Genomic DNA, 15,926 nt, shown 5'->3' on the forward strand with positions numbered 1-15,926 from the left:
GGCCCCCTGTGGCCTCAGCACCCTACCCCCACCTCTCCTCTGCCACACCAGGCTCATTCTGCCTCCAGAGTGCCCCGGTGCCCATTGCTGGCTGGGCTAGGCTCCAGGACAAGTGACGGAGTCTTAGAGGCCTGTCCTGGGCCCCCCAGCCCCACCCACTGCTGAGGAGGGCCCTGCCCCAGATGGGAGGGCGGGTGCAGGAAGGAATCTTTGGGCCCCTCCTCCTTCCGGAGGGGAGGGATGAGCTGCAGGCCCGACCTGGATCTTCCATCTCTCAGCAACAAGATTCCTGGTGAGCAGGCTGCGAGGCTTGGCAGGGCGCCTGCCGGAGACCCGCCCTCACCCGCCAGGACGCCTGGGTCCCCAGGGCCGGGCAGCAGCGGGTTCCCTGGGGAGCTAGGAGGGCCCCAGAACTTCAGGCTACAGCTGCCCGGGACTATGGGAAAGCCAGACCCTTCCAGGCTCCCACCCCCAACCACAGACGGCTCCTCAGCCCCCCAGGCAAACCGCCACCCTTCTTCTGGCCTCTCCCCAGCCTCAGCCTTTGCTTCAGAAAGCAGACCAGCCACCCAGCACCACCCACTCCCTACCTGAGCCTCAGCGCACACCCAGCCTGAGTTCAAGACCTCACCTCTGGGTTTGAGGGCTCTCAAGGCCAGGACTGTGCTGCTTATCTCAGAATGGGGCTTCTGAGGACAGGGCCATGTGTCCCGCAGCTGTGAAATCCCTCTTGGTCTTAGCACTCCTTCCTGACTGAGCAGTCAGGCACCAGGAGAGGATTTCAAACCCAAGGCTGGGGAAACTGAGGAGGTGAAGCTCTCTGCCCTGCCTACTGTTATGACTCAGAGGCCAAATCCAGTAGTCTAGACACACAAGTTCTTAATTCTGTCCAGCGGCAGTGGCTGCAACTTGTTCTTCCCCATAGGGGGTGCAATTTCGGGGGGGGGAGGCATCAGTTGGAGGGAGAGGGGAATGGGCAGGTGGACCCCCCTCAACCCTCAGACTTGGATGAGCAGCCGGAGAGCAGGTTTGGTAAGAGATTAAGGTCGAGGAGAAGAGAACCCAGACGCTCCAAGATTTATGACCCTAATTCTTCTCCCTTAAATTCCCCTCCAAGTCCCCCAGCCCTAGCCTGGTCCCTCCAGGGTCATGCTGTGGCCCCAGGCCAATGTCAAGGCCTTAACGCATCCATCAGTTGTTGCCAGGGAGTTTCCACCCCAATGGGTCCCAAAGGGAGGAGATCAACTGACACTACGGGCCCAGACTGACGGGGAAGGGGCATGGCCCTAAAGAGGTGGCCAACAGCCCCCTGCCCCCTCCCAGGATGTAGGGGCTCACAACCTCCAGGGAAGAAGCTAGGCTGGTGGGTGGGGTCCAGGAGGAGGTGACCTCCCAGCTCTGGCACCACTCCCAGCCCCGCCCTTCCAACAGGCCAGGAGACCTGGGATCCCATGGGGCCCTACAGCTTACAGGGTGTGTGGCCTTGGGCCCTTGCTGCTCCTCTCCAAGCCTCAGCCTCCCCACCACACAATGCAGGAAGTGGTCTGGATACCCCAGGCAACCCCCTTCAGCTCTGCTCCCTCAGTGCTAAGCCCTGCCCTCTCTCCAGTCCAGGGGTGTCACCTAGAATCTGGGCCAGATGGGGTGAGGCTTTGACAGTTAACTGGAGGAGCCCCTGAAGCCACCCAAGTCAGAGCTGAAGAGCGTATGGTGCTCACTCCTCCACCGCACATCCATTTTCCAGAAGAGTGAACTGAGGCCCTGAGAGAAGGTCGGGGTCTGCGCCAAGACCTGAGTGTTACTGGTGGGATGGTTAAGAGCACGGGCTCTGGGGACAGAAAGACTTAAGATTAAAATGTCAGCTGCAACAGAAACTTGTTATGTGAAGTCCCTTGCCTTCTCAGCCTCAGATTCCTCATCCATAAAATGGGCAATAGTGCCTCCCTCCTACGACTGCTGAGTTGAAATAAGAAAACGCACGTAAAGGGCTCGGCCAGTGTAGCAAACGCTTGGACAGTGGTAACTATCATGACTGTGGGTAGTATTAACACAAAGCCAAGTGGCCGGGGGGAAGGGTAGGTGGGGTCCCGACCTGGCTCATCCTCCAGACCAGGAGGGCCAGCCAAATTCCTCAGAGCCCCCCAGCTGTCTCCCCTCTTCGTTAAAGGCCTCTCATTAGTGAGCCTGGGCACCTGCCCCCCCCACACGTAATAAGCCTCATTAGTATCTTAGCCCCAAGCTCTGAGCCCAGAGTCTGTGCATGTGCACACGCGTGAGGGTGGGGGGCTGCGACAGGCCACCAGCCAGGAGACAGCATCCCCGCCAACCACACCCCCTGCCTGTCATCAGCAGGGCCCGTCACCACCCAGCTTGTCACCTGCCTGCCTCGCACCCGCACCACCTGTCACCCACCCAGCCCATCACCTGCACCACCTGTCAGTCACCCACCCAGCTCGTCACCCACCCAGCCCATCACCTGCACCACCTGTCACCCACCCAGCCCATCACCTGCACCACCTGTCACCCACCCAGCCTGTCACCGGAGCTGCCTGACAGGCCTCTGGGTGGGGGACAGGAGATGGGGAGGAGAAGACCACAGGGGTGTGGAGCTGGGGGCCCCAGAGACCCTGTTAGACCCCCACTTCAGCTCGGCATCCTGCAGCATCGCCATGGCAACGTCTCAGCCGCAACCACTTTCCCAAACATCCCCCCCGCCCCCCAGGCCCTGCTCTTAGCTGAGCTGAGGCTGAGAAGAGCCTTGACTGACAGCAGAATGGGACAGGAAGGAGCTGCTCATCAGTTGGCTGGCCTTGGCCATCCCTGCCCTCTCTGGACTTGGTTACTCCATCTGCAAAATGGAGGGGCTGGAACTAGGGAGGCCCCTGTACAGCGGGTCATCCCTTCCCAGCCTGGATTTGCTGAGCCAGTGGCCAGTTAACCTGTGAAGGCTGGTGGGGGCGGGGTACAAAAGGACAGGGGGTTCTGGGTTCTTCCACACTCCTTTGCCCTGGCCCAGCTCACACAGGCTGGGCCTCTGGCCCAAACTCACATAGCAAAAGAGGAGGAGCAGGCTGGAAGGCAGAGGGGCTCTGCCACAGGACTGCCAGCTGGAGATGATGCCACAGTGGGTGACCCAAGGCTGAGTTGGCCCCCACCTCCAAGCTGCATTATTTATAAAACCCAGAGCTCCTAGCCGAGCAACAGCTGCGGTGCCGCCCCTCCAGGGGGCACAGGCAGCGGTGGAAGGGTGGTGCCTCCCCGGGGGAGCCCCCTGGGGTCCCGGGCTCCCTCCACAGCTGGCTGGGGCAGGGGCTGAGGTGGGAAAGGGGCGGCTGCGCCATCCTTCCCCTCCCAGCCCCCTCTCCTCTCCTCTCTTCCAGGCAGGCAGCGATAGGATTACTTCTGCATGACTGCTTGCTCCACAGGGTTCCAGAGACCCTCCTGCCTGCAGCAATCTTTAAAATTCCTGTAGCCCGGCCTCTCTCCCTTTCTCCCCACAGTGAATGCTCCAGCTTCTACCACAGTGTGCCCGCGGCCGCCACCACCACCAGCGAGCTGGCCGGGGCCCCAGGTCCCCGGAGCCACGGGCAAAGGTAGACCCATCCTCGGGGTGTCCCTCGGAACCCTCTGAGGCCCAGGCCCTGGCCCATCCCCTCCGGCCCCTGGTGCCCGTCCAGCCCCACAGGGCAAGGCTCAAGCTGGGGTCGGGCCTGCCAGCTGCGCCAAGGAGGACCGGCACATACGTGCAAACACACCTGGTGGGTCCTGGCGTGCCTGGCCACATCCTCTGCTGCCAAAACCTGGATGTCCCCACCTCTGCTCTAACCGCCCCCTCCCTAACCTCACTAATCCTTGCTACCCCTGGGGTGGGCAGACAGCTGGGCCAGGCCAGCGCCTGTGGCTCCCCAGGGCACAAGAAGCAGGCAAGAGATCGATCCACTGAATTTTTTAAGGCTCTAATGGAGCCTGCCTCCCCAGACTTGGGGCCTGGGACACAGGCGATCTCTCAGGGACCCCTCCCTCAGCACTGCAGTTGCTTCCTCTTTCAGGTCTAGGGGGTCGGGGCACCTTTCTAGGAGCCTTTCCCCCAACAAGAGAAGAGGCACGAGGGGCCCCTGGGAAAGAGATGGGATGGGGGGCTGTGAGCAATACCCAGAGGCCCCCCCAGTCTCCCCAGCCCTAATGCAGGCAGAGCTCAGCCTCTAAATCACTCCCCTCATGCTGCCCTCTGAGGCGGATTCTGTGCATCTGTAATTAGGGGGTGGAACAGATGGTGGAGATTCCCTTTAAAATCATGCATCTAGTAAAGTAACCTTCACTGTTGGAACTGACTCCCAGGGAGACCAAGCCCCAAGCCCGGATCTGGGGGTGGGGTGGGGTGGGAGGGGAAGCATATCAAGCCAGCACCTTCTCCATCTTTTTTCCTGAAGCTCTAGGCCCAATGTCCCCCTCAGGTGAGCCCAAGAAGAGGGGGATTTGGCAAGCACCTGAGAATGTGCAGGCTGGGGGTAAATCCCCCTGCCCAGACCCCCCCACCCCCACCCATACACGACAGAGTCAGGGCATGGCTGGGTACTCAGAGTTCTTGGCTGACACACCAGGATGACCAGGTGCCAAGAGCCCCCAAGAGGCCCCAAACCCCCAAAGCCCAGGCCAGGGTGCCCAGAGCACAGGGTCTTGGGTGGGGCAGCTTTGAACCAGATGTACAGCCTCACTGTCCAGGAATGAAAGGCCTGGGGCAATGACGGCGGGGTGGAGATGCCTCCCCAGGCAGAGGAGGCTCTGGGAAGTGGGGGAGGACCAGGCAGCCGAGAATGAGAGAGAGCACGGAAGAGTGGGCCAGTGTGTCTGCAAGGCTGAGGCTATCTGGGGGGAGTTTGGGGGAGGGAGGCTGGGGAGGACAAGGTGGGGTGGGGGAGCGGTGATGGAGAGCGCTGAGGAGGGAGGCTGTGCTGGAACGTGTGATGGTGGGAGTGCGGCTGCAGGGTGAGGTGTGGGCGCAGGGCGGAGCTGCTCTGAGGGGTGACTGGGCTGGGGCCCTGTGTGTTTGTGTATGAGTGCGGGACTGGTGTTTGGAGAGGGGTGGGGGCTGTCCCTGGGCCCTTGGATGGCTGAGGAAAGTACTGGAGCTGGAGCTTGCTGGGGAACACACAGAGGACTGCTTGTTTGCGGAGGTGCTGGGATCTGGGGGGGTGTGTGCGTGTGTGGGATGCGCATGCACGTGCACGGCCTGGAAGGTACGAGAAGCTGAGGGGACATTACTGTTCAAAGATGCACCGTGTCTGTGTGTTTGAGGTAAATGGTGTGGCTACAGGGGTGTCCTCCTCTGCGTGGGTGTTGAGGCGGTGTGTGTACGTGTATGTCGCGGGGAGAGTTTGGAAAGGTGTAGGGGGCTGTATCGGTGTGTCTGGGGACGTGATGAGCTGCAGCGGAGGGAAACGCTGGGGCCGTCGGGAGAGTCTGTGGGTGTCTGGTTAGGTGCTGGGACTCTGAGAACCTGAGTGTGTGGAAGGTATTAGGGCTACAGTAGGGTCCTGGGTGTATCTGGGGAGGTGCTGGGATTGGAGGAAGAGTTGATCTGTTTCAGGATGTGGTAGAAGCCTTGTGTGTGTGTTGGGGTGTCTGGGGGTATATTGGGGGTCATAAACATCTGGGTTTTGGTTAAGTACTAGGGCTGTAATATGTGTTTGGGTGGGTAGGCATGTGGTGGTTGTGTGTTTGGGGGCGTGCTGGGGCTGTGTGTTTAGGGGTGCTGGAGCTGTGAGTGGGGAAGTGGTTGTGTATTTAGGAGGTACAAGGGGCTGGAGTTGGGCCCCTGTGCCCAGACAGGTGATGGGGCTGCGGGGTGAGGGCGGGTGCCCCTCTGAGAAGGTGAAGGGCAGAGTCCTGGCCTTTGCTCAGGGGCCCACCTGGGGGCTGCCCGCTAGAGCCCCTCTGCCGGTGGTGCCCGCCCACCCCCAGACCCCACGTCCGGGTGTCGAGACAGGCAGTCCATCTGTCTCTTCCTGTGCCCAGGCCGAAGGAGCAGTGCCGCCTCCTCGCTCCCTGGGGGGGCAGCAGCAGATCCCAGCCCACCCATCTGCCTTCAGATGGTCGAGGCAGGAGCCTCCACAAAGCTGCCTGGAGGGCATCCCTGTGTTTGAAGAGGCACGGGCTGGGGGGTGGGGGGAACTGCACAGCAAACAGTCCTCGTGGAGGCTCCTTTGAAAACCACTGACGCCAGGAGAGACCAAGAGGGAGGACAGGGGCGGGTATGTCTGTCCTTGTACGTCGTGCGGGTCAGCGCCCAACTGTGTGCCTTGGAGCCCCTTCGCATGTGTTCATGCCGGTGGCCTCTGTTCAAGCAGCATCCTTGCCTTGGAAAACAGCCCTCCAACCCAGGCTACGAGCTCACAGCCTCACACAGGCAGCTACCCCCTCATCCATGCACCCTGCCTACACTACACTCACACGCAAACATCCCCCACACCTTCACATCTGCAGAACACTGCACCCTGGTACACATGCCCCTCAGCCCCAGAGTCCCAGTCCTTCACATGTGTACGCCCATGACACACACCCGCACACTGCAAAGCCAGGTACAGCCACATGCACCTGTCACATATGCATGCCTCCACACAGACATACCCGACAAGTAGCTGTCACACCCACACCCACACACTCCACACACCTTGGGGAGTGGATCTCCCTGTCACACCCATATCCCACCTCATATGCACTCAGTCTCTCTCATACACATTGTAACAGACACTCACCATCCCTTATACCTGTACATACGTGCACATGTTTGTACACGTGCATACCCACTCTCACCAGCTCTCAGCTCTTTCACACCAGCCAGTTTCTCTGTGTCCAGGCCAGGCCCTGCAGGAAGGCTGCCACCGGCTGAAAGTGTCTCCTGCCTCCCTGCCCTGCCAGCTAGGTCAGAGTGGGGGGCATACCCCCCCACCATGGCTCCCTGGGGACCCTGATCTTCCCCTCCAGAGAGAAAGAGTCCTCTCTCTGCTCTGGGGTGACTGCCACTGTTGTGTGAGAGTGTGACTGTGTATGTGTGTGTATCAACATGTTTTGAGAAGCCACGATGAGGCCTGTGTGTCACTGCCTGTATGGGTAAGAAAGCATAGGGACAGGTTCACTGGTTATGTTTGTGAGATTCAAGATGAGTGTGAGAGCAGAGACATGTATGCCACAAAATGTGTATTTGTGAGTGTGTGTGAGGCCAGGCCCCTGTGGACAGGTGTGAGTATGGGGGTTGCACTTACACAAGGAGACACACAGTGAGTGTGAGTGGGGAGTGAGTGGGAAGTATTCTGGGATATTTTCTGAGACAAGAGGTATGTACATTTGTGAGTAGGGGTCAGGGCTAGGAGAGGCACCCTCCGCAACTCCTTCCCCGTACAAAGAGATCAGGGGAAAGGGGTCTCTAGGATCTGGGGGAAGTGTGTGTGTGTGTGTGTGTGTGTGTGTGTGTGTGTGTGTGTGTGTGTGTGTGTGTGTGTGTGTGTGTGTCTGTGTGTGTGTGTGTCTTCCTCTCTCTCTTTCTCCCTGACCTCTTTAGCACCTAGAAACTGAGACGGGGGTGGAAGGAATGGAGACTTGGCTGGCCTGGGGGTTTGGGGAGGGAAGGAGGAGAAAACACCTTCCAGATTCTCATCAAATCCTTGTTTGTGGTTTGTAGCCTTCAGTCTCTCCTCTCTCTTTCTCTCGGTCTGGGTTTCCCCCTTTCTTTATCTCTTTCTGCCCTTCCCTCTCTCCCCCATATCTCTCCTTCTCCCATCTCAGTCACCTTGTCTCCCCCCTTGGATCTCCCTGTCTCCAAGTCTCTGTCTCTGTCTGTCTGTTACTCTCTCCCCAGGCCCTTCCATTTTTCTGACTCCTGTCTCTGCCAGCACCTCTGTATGTCCGTCTCTCCCAGCCCTGGTCCATCTGTCTGTCTCTCTCCGTCTGCCTGTGCGTGGGTGTCTCTGTCCATCTGCTCCACCACCCATCTGTCTGGTTGTCTGTGCTAGTCCTTCTAAGGGTGCCCACTCGCTCACCAAGACACCCTCCCCCAGGTCAGCAAAGGCCTCTCCTGGCTCAGGGGGCGGGGAGGGGGTGCAGAGCTGCAGCTTCTGGAAGCTTCAGTAGCAGCTGGCTGACCTGGGAGTTCGGGGCCAGCCAGCTGCAGAAGTGGCCCCTCCCCTGGGCTCCCAAGCCAAGGACCCCAGAGCAGAGAGAGGAGAAAGCAGGGCCTCACTGCAGCTGAGTCTGTGTGTGCGCGCGTAGGGGGAGGCAGGGGGCCTCACTTTGCCTTCACTTCACCGTTCCCCCCAAAGCCAGGCCCTGTAGGAGAGGAAGCTTCAGTGCCCACCTCCCTCATCCCCTCACCAATGGAAGAGATGCTGGGGATCCAGGAGGGAAGGGCTGGGGGATGCCAGGCCTTGGACGAAGCCATAGCTTCCTGTCAGATGGGTGGGAGGGGGGCTCCTTCCCTCCTCCCTCCCAGGCAGTCCCTGGGGATCCCTCCAGTGCTGGTCCCAGCTCCGGACACGAGGGGCCCCATAGGCAGTTCTCACCAGCTCCCACAGGGACCATTCCTACCTCCCAGCTGCCCCAGAGCCTCTGAGCCACAGGGATAAGGCAGAGGGGGGGGGGGGGAATCACAAGGGTGTCTCCTCCCTCCCCAAATGGAGGTTGGCTCTGGACATCTGGAGTTCGTGGCCCTGTCTACGCCCTGGCCATCCTGAGAGGCCCCAGGCAGTCCACCTACCATTGCCAGCCCGGCACCACACACACACACACACACACACTGCACCCCAGCACTCGTGGCCCACCACCGCCACTCCCTGGCCCAGCAACTCTGAGGGCTCAAGAGGAGCCCTACCGCGGAGACCTGCACCCTACACTGACTGGTGGCAGCCTCCAGCAGGGCCCCCGGCACAAAGCCAGCAGCTGGAGGAAGTACCCCCCAACACTTCCCAGGAGGCTCTGTTCCTCCCTCTCTAAGAAGAGCTCACAGTCCAAATCCCACAATAGATGGGGAAACTGAGGAAGGGATGGGATGACACAGTCAGTCATTCTTCCTGAGACCCTGGGGTGGGATCATAAATGAGGAATAGGAAATGAAAAGGACGCCGCAGGGGCAAGAATCTGGCTCCTTCCTGACCTGCCACGGGCAAAGTCCATGCTGGCTGCACAGCCCTGCACAGCCCTACCGCTGGGCCAGGGCCAGGGGCTGGCTCCCTCCCTCTAGAGCTCTCCTTGCCCCTGGCTGGGCCCCCTCCCTCTCCTCACTTCTGAGCAGCCCTCCCTACCCTCTCCCTCCCAGCTCTGGCTCTCCCATCCTCAGCTCTTGGAAGCCTGACTCACTGTTTCCCCTCCTCTCTCCCCTCCCTCCCTCTCTCCCGGCAGCGGCGCCTCCCCCTCCCCTGGGGGGGCTCTGGCCACAAGGGTGCCCGCCTGCTCCTCTCCCCAGGCTCTGGCCCCCTCCGCACTCAGGAGGCCCCCTGCAGCTGTTCCAGCTCTCTAACTACAGAGAGGTGGACGGAAAGAGCCTAGGTCCCAGGCAAGCAAGGGGAGGGGGCCCCTCTAGACTGGATTTCCTCCTGTCAAACAAGGTGGGGGGGGATCCAACCGGATGACACCCCTGGTGTCTCTAACAGTCCTAATGTTCCCCGCTTTTAAAAGCCCGGTGCCTCCTGACAGAGGGCCCACAACCTGTGGGGTGCTGTACCTGCCTCAGGCTCCGCCCCCAGGTCCAAAGAAGAGGTCGGCTCTGTTCCCAGACATTTGGGGAGTGGGGAGACACTGCCCTGGGGCAGGAGCATTAGTCAAGTGACCCCTGGAATCCCCCTGTCTCCCCGTTCTCCCTCCTCCTGTGGGAGAGCTTCCTTCTCTCTCTCTCCCACCTGTCCTCCTCCCTTTTCCCAGAGACCTTTGCTTGTCTCTCCTTCAGATACTATCCTAGCAGCAATTGATCTTGGGTGAGAGGCTCTCAGTGCCCGCTCATTTTGGGCTGTGGGGTGGGGAGTGGCACATGCCTAGGCCTTCTTGGTCCCCTGGATGCCATCTCCAGGGGCTGTGATCCTGGCTCTTCTCCTTGACCGTTTTCTCTCTCACCCCCTCATCCCTGGCTTCTGTCACCATCTTTTCCTCTTTCCACCTCATGTCGGGCTCTCTGGGTCTCTTTCCTCCCCACCTCCCCCAGCTCTCTCCCTGGGGGGCCCATCTGCTGACATTAGCAACAATGTTACCGTTGCTCCCCCCCTTCAGTTCCCAGCTCCACCCTATCCTGGCTTCCCCCTCCCCGGCTCTGTCCCAAGAGACCCAGGGGACCCAGAGGCAGAGCTGGGCTCCATCCCATAATGGTGAGTCTGCTTGACCTCACTAATCACACCAGAAGTGCCTGGGCATCTGGTATGAAGGCATGGCACCCTGTGGTCTTGGGTGGCTGGCCTGAGGCACAGAGCTCTGTATTCCACAAACCAAAAAAAAAAAAAGAAGTTGACTTGGGGTGGGGCAGAGCAGAGAAGAGGGGAAGTGAGGGGGATCAGGTTTGCCTGGAGGAAGCCCCTGTCCAATGGGGAACAGAGGCAAGAGGAGGTAGTGGCTCGAACCAGCGCTCCAGGCTGATAGAGAACAAGCAATGTCCCTCTGGGGCTCTGCCGGTCCAGATCAGCCCCCCCTAAAAAAAAGGTCTTCTGCCAGGGACAGTTTGCCCTCCAAGCCTCCAGCACAGCCACACCAAGCAGGTAAAGATCCCGCGTCTCTGTCTCTTACTCTCCTTTAGAATCCAAATCCATCCTCCCTACAGTACACCTCCACTTAGCTCAGCAGGGGGTTCCATAAGCCTCCCTGCCCCAATCTAACCAGGTGGAATGGGAGGGGACAAAGCCCCCCAGCTCCCAAGCCCCCTCACCAAAGGCCCCATCAAGGGCTGGGGAGCAATGCAAAACAATCCTGGAACCCACGCACCTTCAAACTGAGAAGCAACCCTGTCCATCCACAGCACCTGGGGGTGCTGGGGCTCCCTGCCCCCACGACCCTGTTCCAGAACCCCCAGCCCAGCAACCATAATAAACAGCAAGCTCTTTTTCTTTATGACACCAAATTCCTCCAAGCCGAACAGCTCCTTCCATCACTACCTCAGCCATAGATCACATTAAAAACTCAACAGAGGGCAACTTAAACACATCACATTTGTTTCTCTCTATATTATTTCAATAGTAACGGCATTAAAAATGGATTTTACTACACAAAATAAATATCAACACGTGGGCCGGGAGCCCAGGCAGGGGGAGAGAGCCCACCAGGAGAAGGTCCCTGAGGGCTTGGGCACAGCTTAGGCACTGACCAAGGAGGTGGCTGAGAGGACAGACTACACCTGGGGTGGGGTGGGGTGGGGTGTGGGGGGAATGCCTGGGGAGGGGGCAATGCCCGCCCACCTGGGCACCTGCCCCAATGCCAGACCCAGAGGGACAAGAGTCACTGGTTTGAACTGGTCCCCCAAAGCTCATGCCCTCACTGATCTTTGCAATCTCTGGAGGGTAGGAGCTCTGGGGCAAGAAGTTCACTAGTCTCTAGGGGTTATTCCAACTATTGACACAGCAGAAGAAAAAAATGAATTCAACTTACTATCCAGTTTGATTTTCCATTACTATAAAAATATACATCTGCTCAAAGGAGGGAGATGGCAAGCTGCAGGCACATGCCACCTGGGGGGTCCCCCTGCAGCTCACCACCACAACCCAGCCTGCCCCTCCAGGCGGCAGGGGTGGGGGCTGTGTGTGGGTGGGGGACGACCAACTGGTAATCTGTCACCTACAGCCCCAGCTCACACAGCTACACACACCGGGCCACACGGAACAGGAACAAGCCAACAATAGAAACACCCCAAATGCTCCTGGCAGGACTCTGCCCAGGCCCGGGCGCATGCCCCCGCCCTGCTGGCGGCAGCAGCGGACAAAATGTGGCCACCCTGACCCGGAGGCAAACTTGTCCTCACACCCTGAGCTCTGCACAGGGAACTGGGGCCAAGTCCCGCCTGACACCAACTGGTCCGGCGGGAAACGCCTGCCCAGCCAGACAGGCACAGGCCCCCCAAGGGTCCCTCCTTGTGCTCAGGGGCCAGGCTGGTGCAGCCTGGCCCTACCTCCCAGGGTGACGCCTGGGCCCAAATTCAGCTGGCCCTGCCAGTCAGGCACTGGTGCAGAACGGAGGGCACCAGGCTCAGCCCCGCCCAGCCCCAGGGCCCCCAAGCTAGGAGGGAGGGGGGACTCCCCACCCCTCCACATCTGGCCCTGGCCCCCAGGGTCTGCGGTAGAGAATTCCCGCCCCCGCTTCTCTCTCTCTCCCTCCTCCCTCTCAGTGCCCGCTGCCCGTCTCAGGGACGGCCCCAGCTCCCGCCTCCGGCCAGCAAGGCCCACATCCTTCCTCCCTCAGCTGGCCCCTTCGCCTGGCAGGAGGCTGGGGGGGTCAGGCTGCTGGGGAACCCCTCCAGCTCCCATCAGTCTTCATCCCCAGCCCCCAAACTCTGGGTTGCTGTCCCTTTTCCTGTAGAACAGGAAACAAGGTTATTTCCTAGACTCAGAGCCAGCCCTCTGCCCCTCTGGCTCTGCCTGGGGACCAGGACCCAGCAGGGGAATGCGCCCTTAGCCAGAAAGCAGAGGGATTCTGCAATTCACCCCCAGCTACCGGCCCAGGGGGCTGACAGCTGTCACTCAGCACCCCACCCCCTGGGGAAGAGGGGGCCGATTCCATCAGAGCCTCAGAGGAAACGCATTGATAGGCGATTATTTATTTATTTATGCAAAAGTGAGCCGACTTTGCTCACCAGGTAACCGGGCACGCGGCCCAACCCCTACGGCCCTGGCCGCCCCCAAATCCCTCCTCCGCCCCACACCCGCTCCGGGTCATTAGGTCCCCGCCTCTCAACTCCCAGAGCACCAGCAGAACCTTGGGATTTGGGGGTTGAAGGGGAGGGGCTCCTCCCTCCGCAGTCTCCCCCTTTCCCAGGGCCGTTCCTAAAATCCAGCCTTGTTCTCCGGTCCCACGGTCCCCACCACACACTCAGCAAGCTGGAGAGCAAATTGCAGTTTTAAATCCAAAGATGGAGGGAGGGGGAAGGAGGAGGGGACGCGCGGCAGTGCTGGGCGCGCACCTCGCCCCCGAGCCGGGGGAGCCGCGGGGCGGCCAGGAAACCCGGGCACCCCCCCCCTCCCCGCGCCCCCTTCTCGTCCACCTCCCCCTCCCCCTTCCCGGCGCTGCCTGCCAGGCTTCGAGCCGAGCCCAGCCGAGCCGCGGGCCCCGGTGGAAACAAAGACCGATCGCACCGCGGGCACCGCAGCCACGGGGTCCGGCGGACCGGACCCGGGCGCGCGGAGGGGGCGCAGAGCACCCCCGGTGCGCTGCACAAAAGAGCCCGGCCGGCCCGTCCCCAGCGGGGGTCTAGGGCTGGGGAGGAGGCGCCACTCACCGGAGTGCTGGGCTGTCGGCTCCGTTGGTCCGAGCCAGGCGAGGGGCTTTGGGGGGCGTCTGTCTTCCGGCCGCGGCAGCGACGCGGGCGCTCGGCAGCTTCGCCGCTCACCCTAAAATCGAGATCATATTTCCCTTTGAGTCCTAACACTATGATAATATAATCTCAGTTATGGTATAAAGCAGGTAACTGATTTGAGAAGGGTACTGAGTTTGAGGACATATTGACTGATTCATTCCACAAATACTTTACTAAGCGACTATGCTAAGGGCCTGGGATCCCATGAAACAAAATGCCAGCAGAAGTGAATCTCTTTAATGAAACAAAGTATGTGGAAGACAAATCATTAAATGCTTACTTACAGTAAAGCATGCAATGTATCCTGAAATAGGATATATAAATGACTATATGTCCAGGGCTTGCCCCAAGAGCAAGTCTTCTCTAAATGGATTATTTTCTTTTCTCTTTCTTTACCTTGTCTTCCCCACTTATACCTCTACTCTCTGCTTCAGTGAAAGATATTTCTCCTTTCCACTTCTAGCTGAAAAAAAAACAAGTCTCAGGTGTCAATTTACTATGTAACTGTGGGTCCCTCTCTGTATTACAAAACAAGACTCAGGAGACAGTGAGTCCTGATATCATGACCTCCAAAAGGGTCACAAGGGATCTCTGAAAATTTCAATAGTTTTAGTGTCTTTTCTACATCTTTTCCAATGATTCAGGTATGGAGGTTTCTATATCTTGGGCCTAGAATTCCTTCTACTGAGTGGCGAGTCGATGTGGTCTTAGTGCTTATATCCTATAAGTTCTTTTAATTAGTGTCTTATAGCCTCCCAAAGTGTTTACACACACACACATATATATATATATATATGACTGGCCACCATTTAAAATGAAAAAAATAATTTACATTGCTACTTATCCTCATTGAGTTGCCCATTTAAGAAGCAGAACTACACTGTCAGAGCATTCACTTTTCTAATACCTTAGCCATAGTATTTTAACATATATAGTAGTTCTCAATATTTACAGTGTATTGGAAGCACCATATTAGTCAGGGTACTCCAGAGAAACAGAACCAATAGGAGATATATAATAAATATAATGTAATATATGTAATTGCTTTAACATATGTAATTGCTATTAAACATATTAAATATTAAATATATTGTATATTAAATATAAGCTGGAAACTAGGAAATCCAGGGGTGTAGTTTTCAGAACTGACGTAAGCCACAGTCAGAGGGCAGGGGATCAGATCAAACACTCAGGCAGAGAGAGCAAATTCTCCTTTCCTCTGACTTTTTATTCTTTTGGGGCCCTCAAGAGATTGGATGAGGCCCACCTACACTGGGGAGGGAAATCTGCTTTACTCCATCTACCAATTCAAATGCTAATCTCATCTGGGAACAGACCCACCCAGAAATAATGTTTAGCAAAATATCTGTGTATCTCAGGATATAGTTGAATTGACACTTAAAAATTAACCATTACATTCTGCAAACCTTAAAATATACCAATGCCTCAGTCCAACCCCCAGAAATTCATATTTAATTGGTATAAATTACAGGCTGGGCTTTAAGATTATCAAAAGCTCCCCAGGAGATTTTAATGAATCACCAAAAGTTAAGAACCATTAACATCATAGAACATTTCTTTCTTGATGAGAAATCAAAATGCTTCTCACTTTTAGCGTTGATGCCCTGGGAGAGATATTATCTACCTCTGTAAGGTGCCTTCAGAGTATCCCACTGTACCCCATGTAGTCAGTATTTTCAAACAGGCCACTGCAAACATGTGCCTCCAAGTCTGGTAAAAGTCAATCCAAATATTTTTCCCCAATATGGTAGTAGATGGGCGGAATTTCTTTTATGATCACCACGTTGTATGGTAGGCATAATTATTCCCATGTAGAGGGTGAACTGAGATTCAGAGAAAAATAGGGGTGCATATTGCCACAAAGCTAGCAAATGTAAAAAATTAGGAAAAGGTCAAGTTTTCTGATCCGAGTTAAATAAGTAGTAGGTATCATTATTTTATTTATTCCACAGATACTACTGTCAGGGGTGAGTAGAATAAAAGCAAATGAATAAAAATGTAGTCAGCCTATGAACGGGAAGATTAGCTAGCATCCTTCACACAAAAGACCTGATAGGTATTCGGCCACTAGAGAGGTTTAGTCAGCTGTATTTACAGTCCCATAAATGGAAAGAAGCATCATGACAAAAGGAAATTCTATGAATCCAGGAAAAAACACATCAAATTAAATAAATAATTCACAGGCAGAGCAAAGATTACAGAGTTGGCTCTGATAACAAAGTATCTAAAATAAGTGGTGATGTGTTTCTCCAACCACACAGGCTGCCAGTCCAGGTGCAAAGGAAAATAAATAAAACTATTATAGATCTAGTAAGAGTTAAACAGACAATAAAAACCAACAATGGCGATGAATTTTAAGTTGGTGATTCTTTGA

General features: G+C 56.9%; 1 protein-coding gene across 1 annotated transcript in view; it reads right to left on the reverse strand.

The window, feature by feature from the left end:
- The window catches only part of LOC141276835 (uncharacterized), an 87,136-nt gene that overhangs the window by 14,749 nt on the left and 56,461 nt on the right, over positions 1–15,926 (reverse strand). The window contains exons 4-5 of the mRNA XM_073794251.1: positions 13,928–13,990; positions 13,454–13,565 (exon numbers count right to left, since the gene is read on the reverse strand). Of these exons, the coding sequence (XP_073650352.1) occupies positions 13,454–13,565; positions 13,928–13,990 (175 nt within the window). The remainder of the gene's footprint in view (positions 1–13,453; positions 13,566–13,927; positions 13,991–15,926) is intronic.

This window comes from Tursiops truncatus, chromosome 17, assembly GCF_011762595.2.
Source record: "Tursiops truncatus isolate mTurTru1 chromosome 17, mTurTru1.mat.Y, whole genome shotgun sequence".
NCBI lineage: Eukaryota > Metazoa > Chordata > Mammalia > Artiodactyla > Delphinidae > Tursiops > Tursiops truncatus.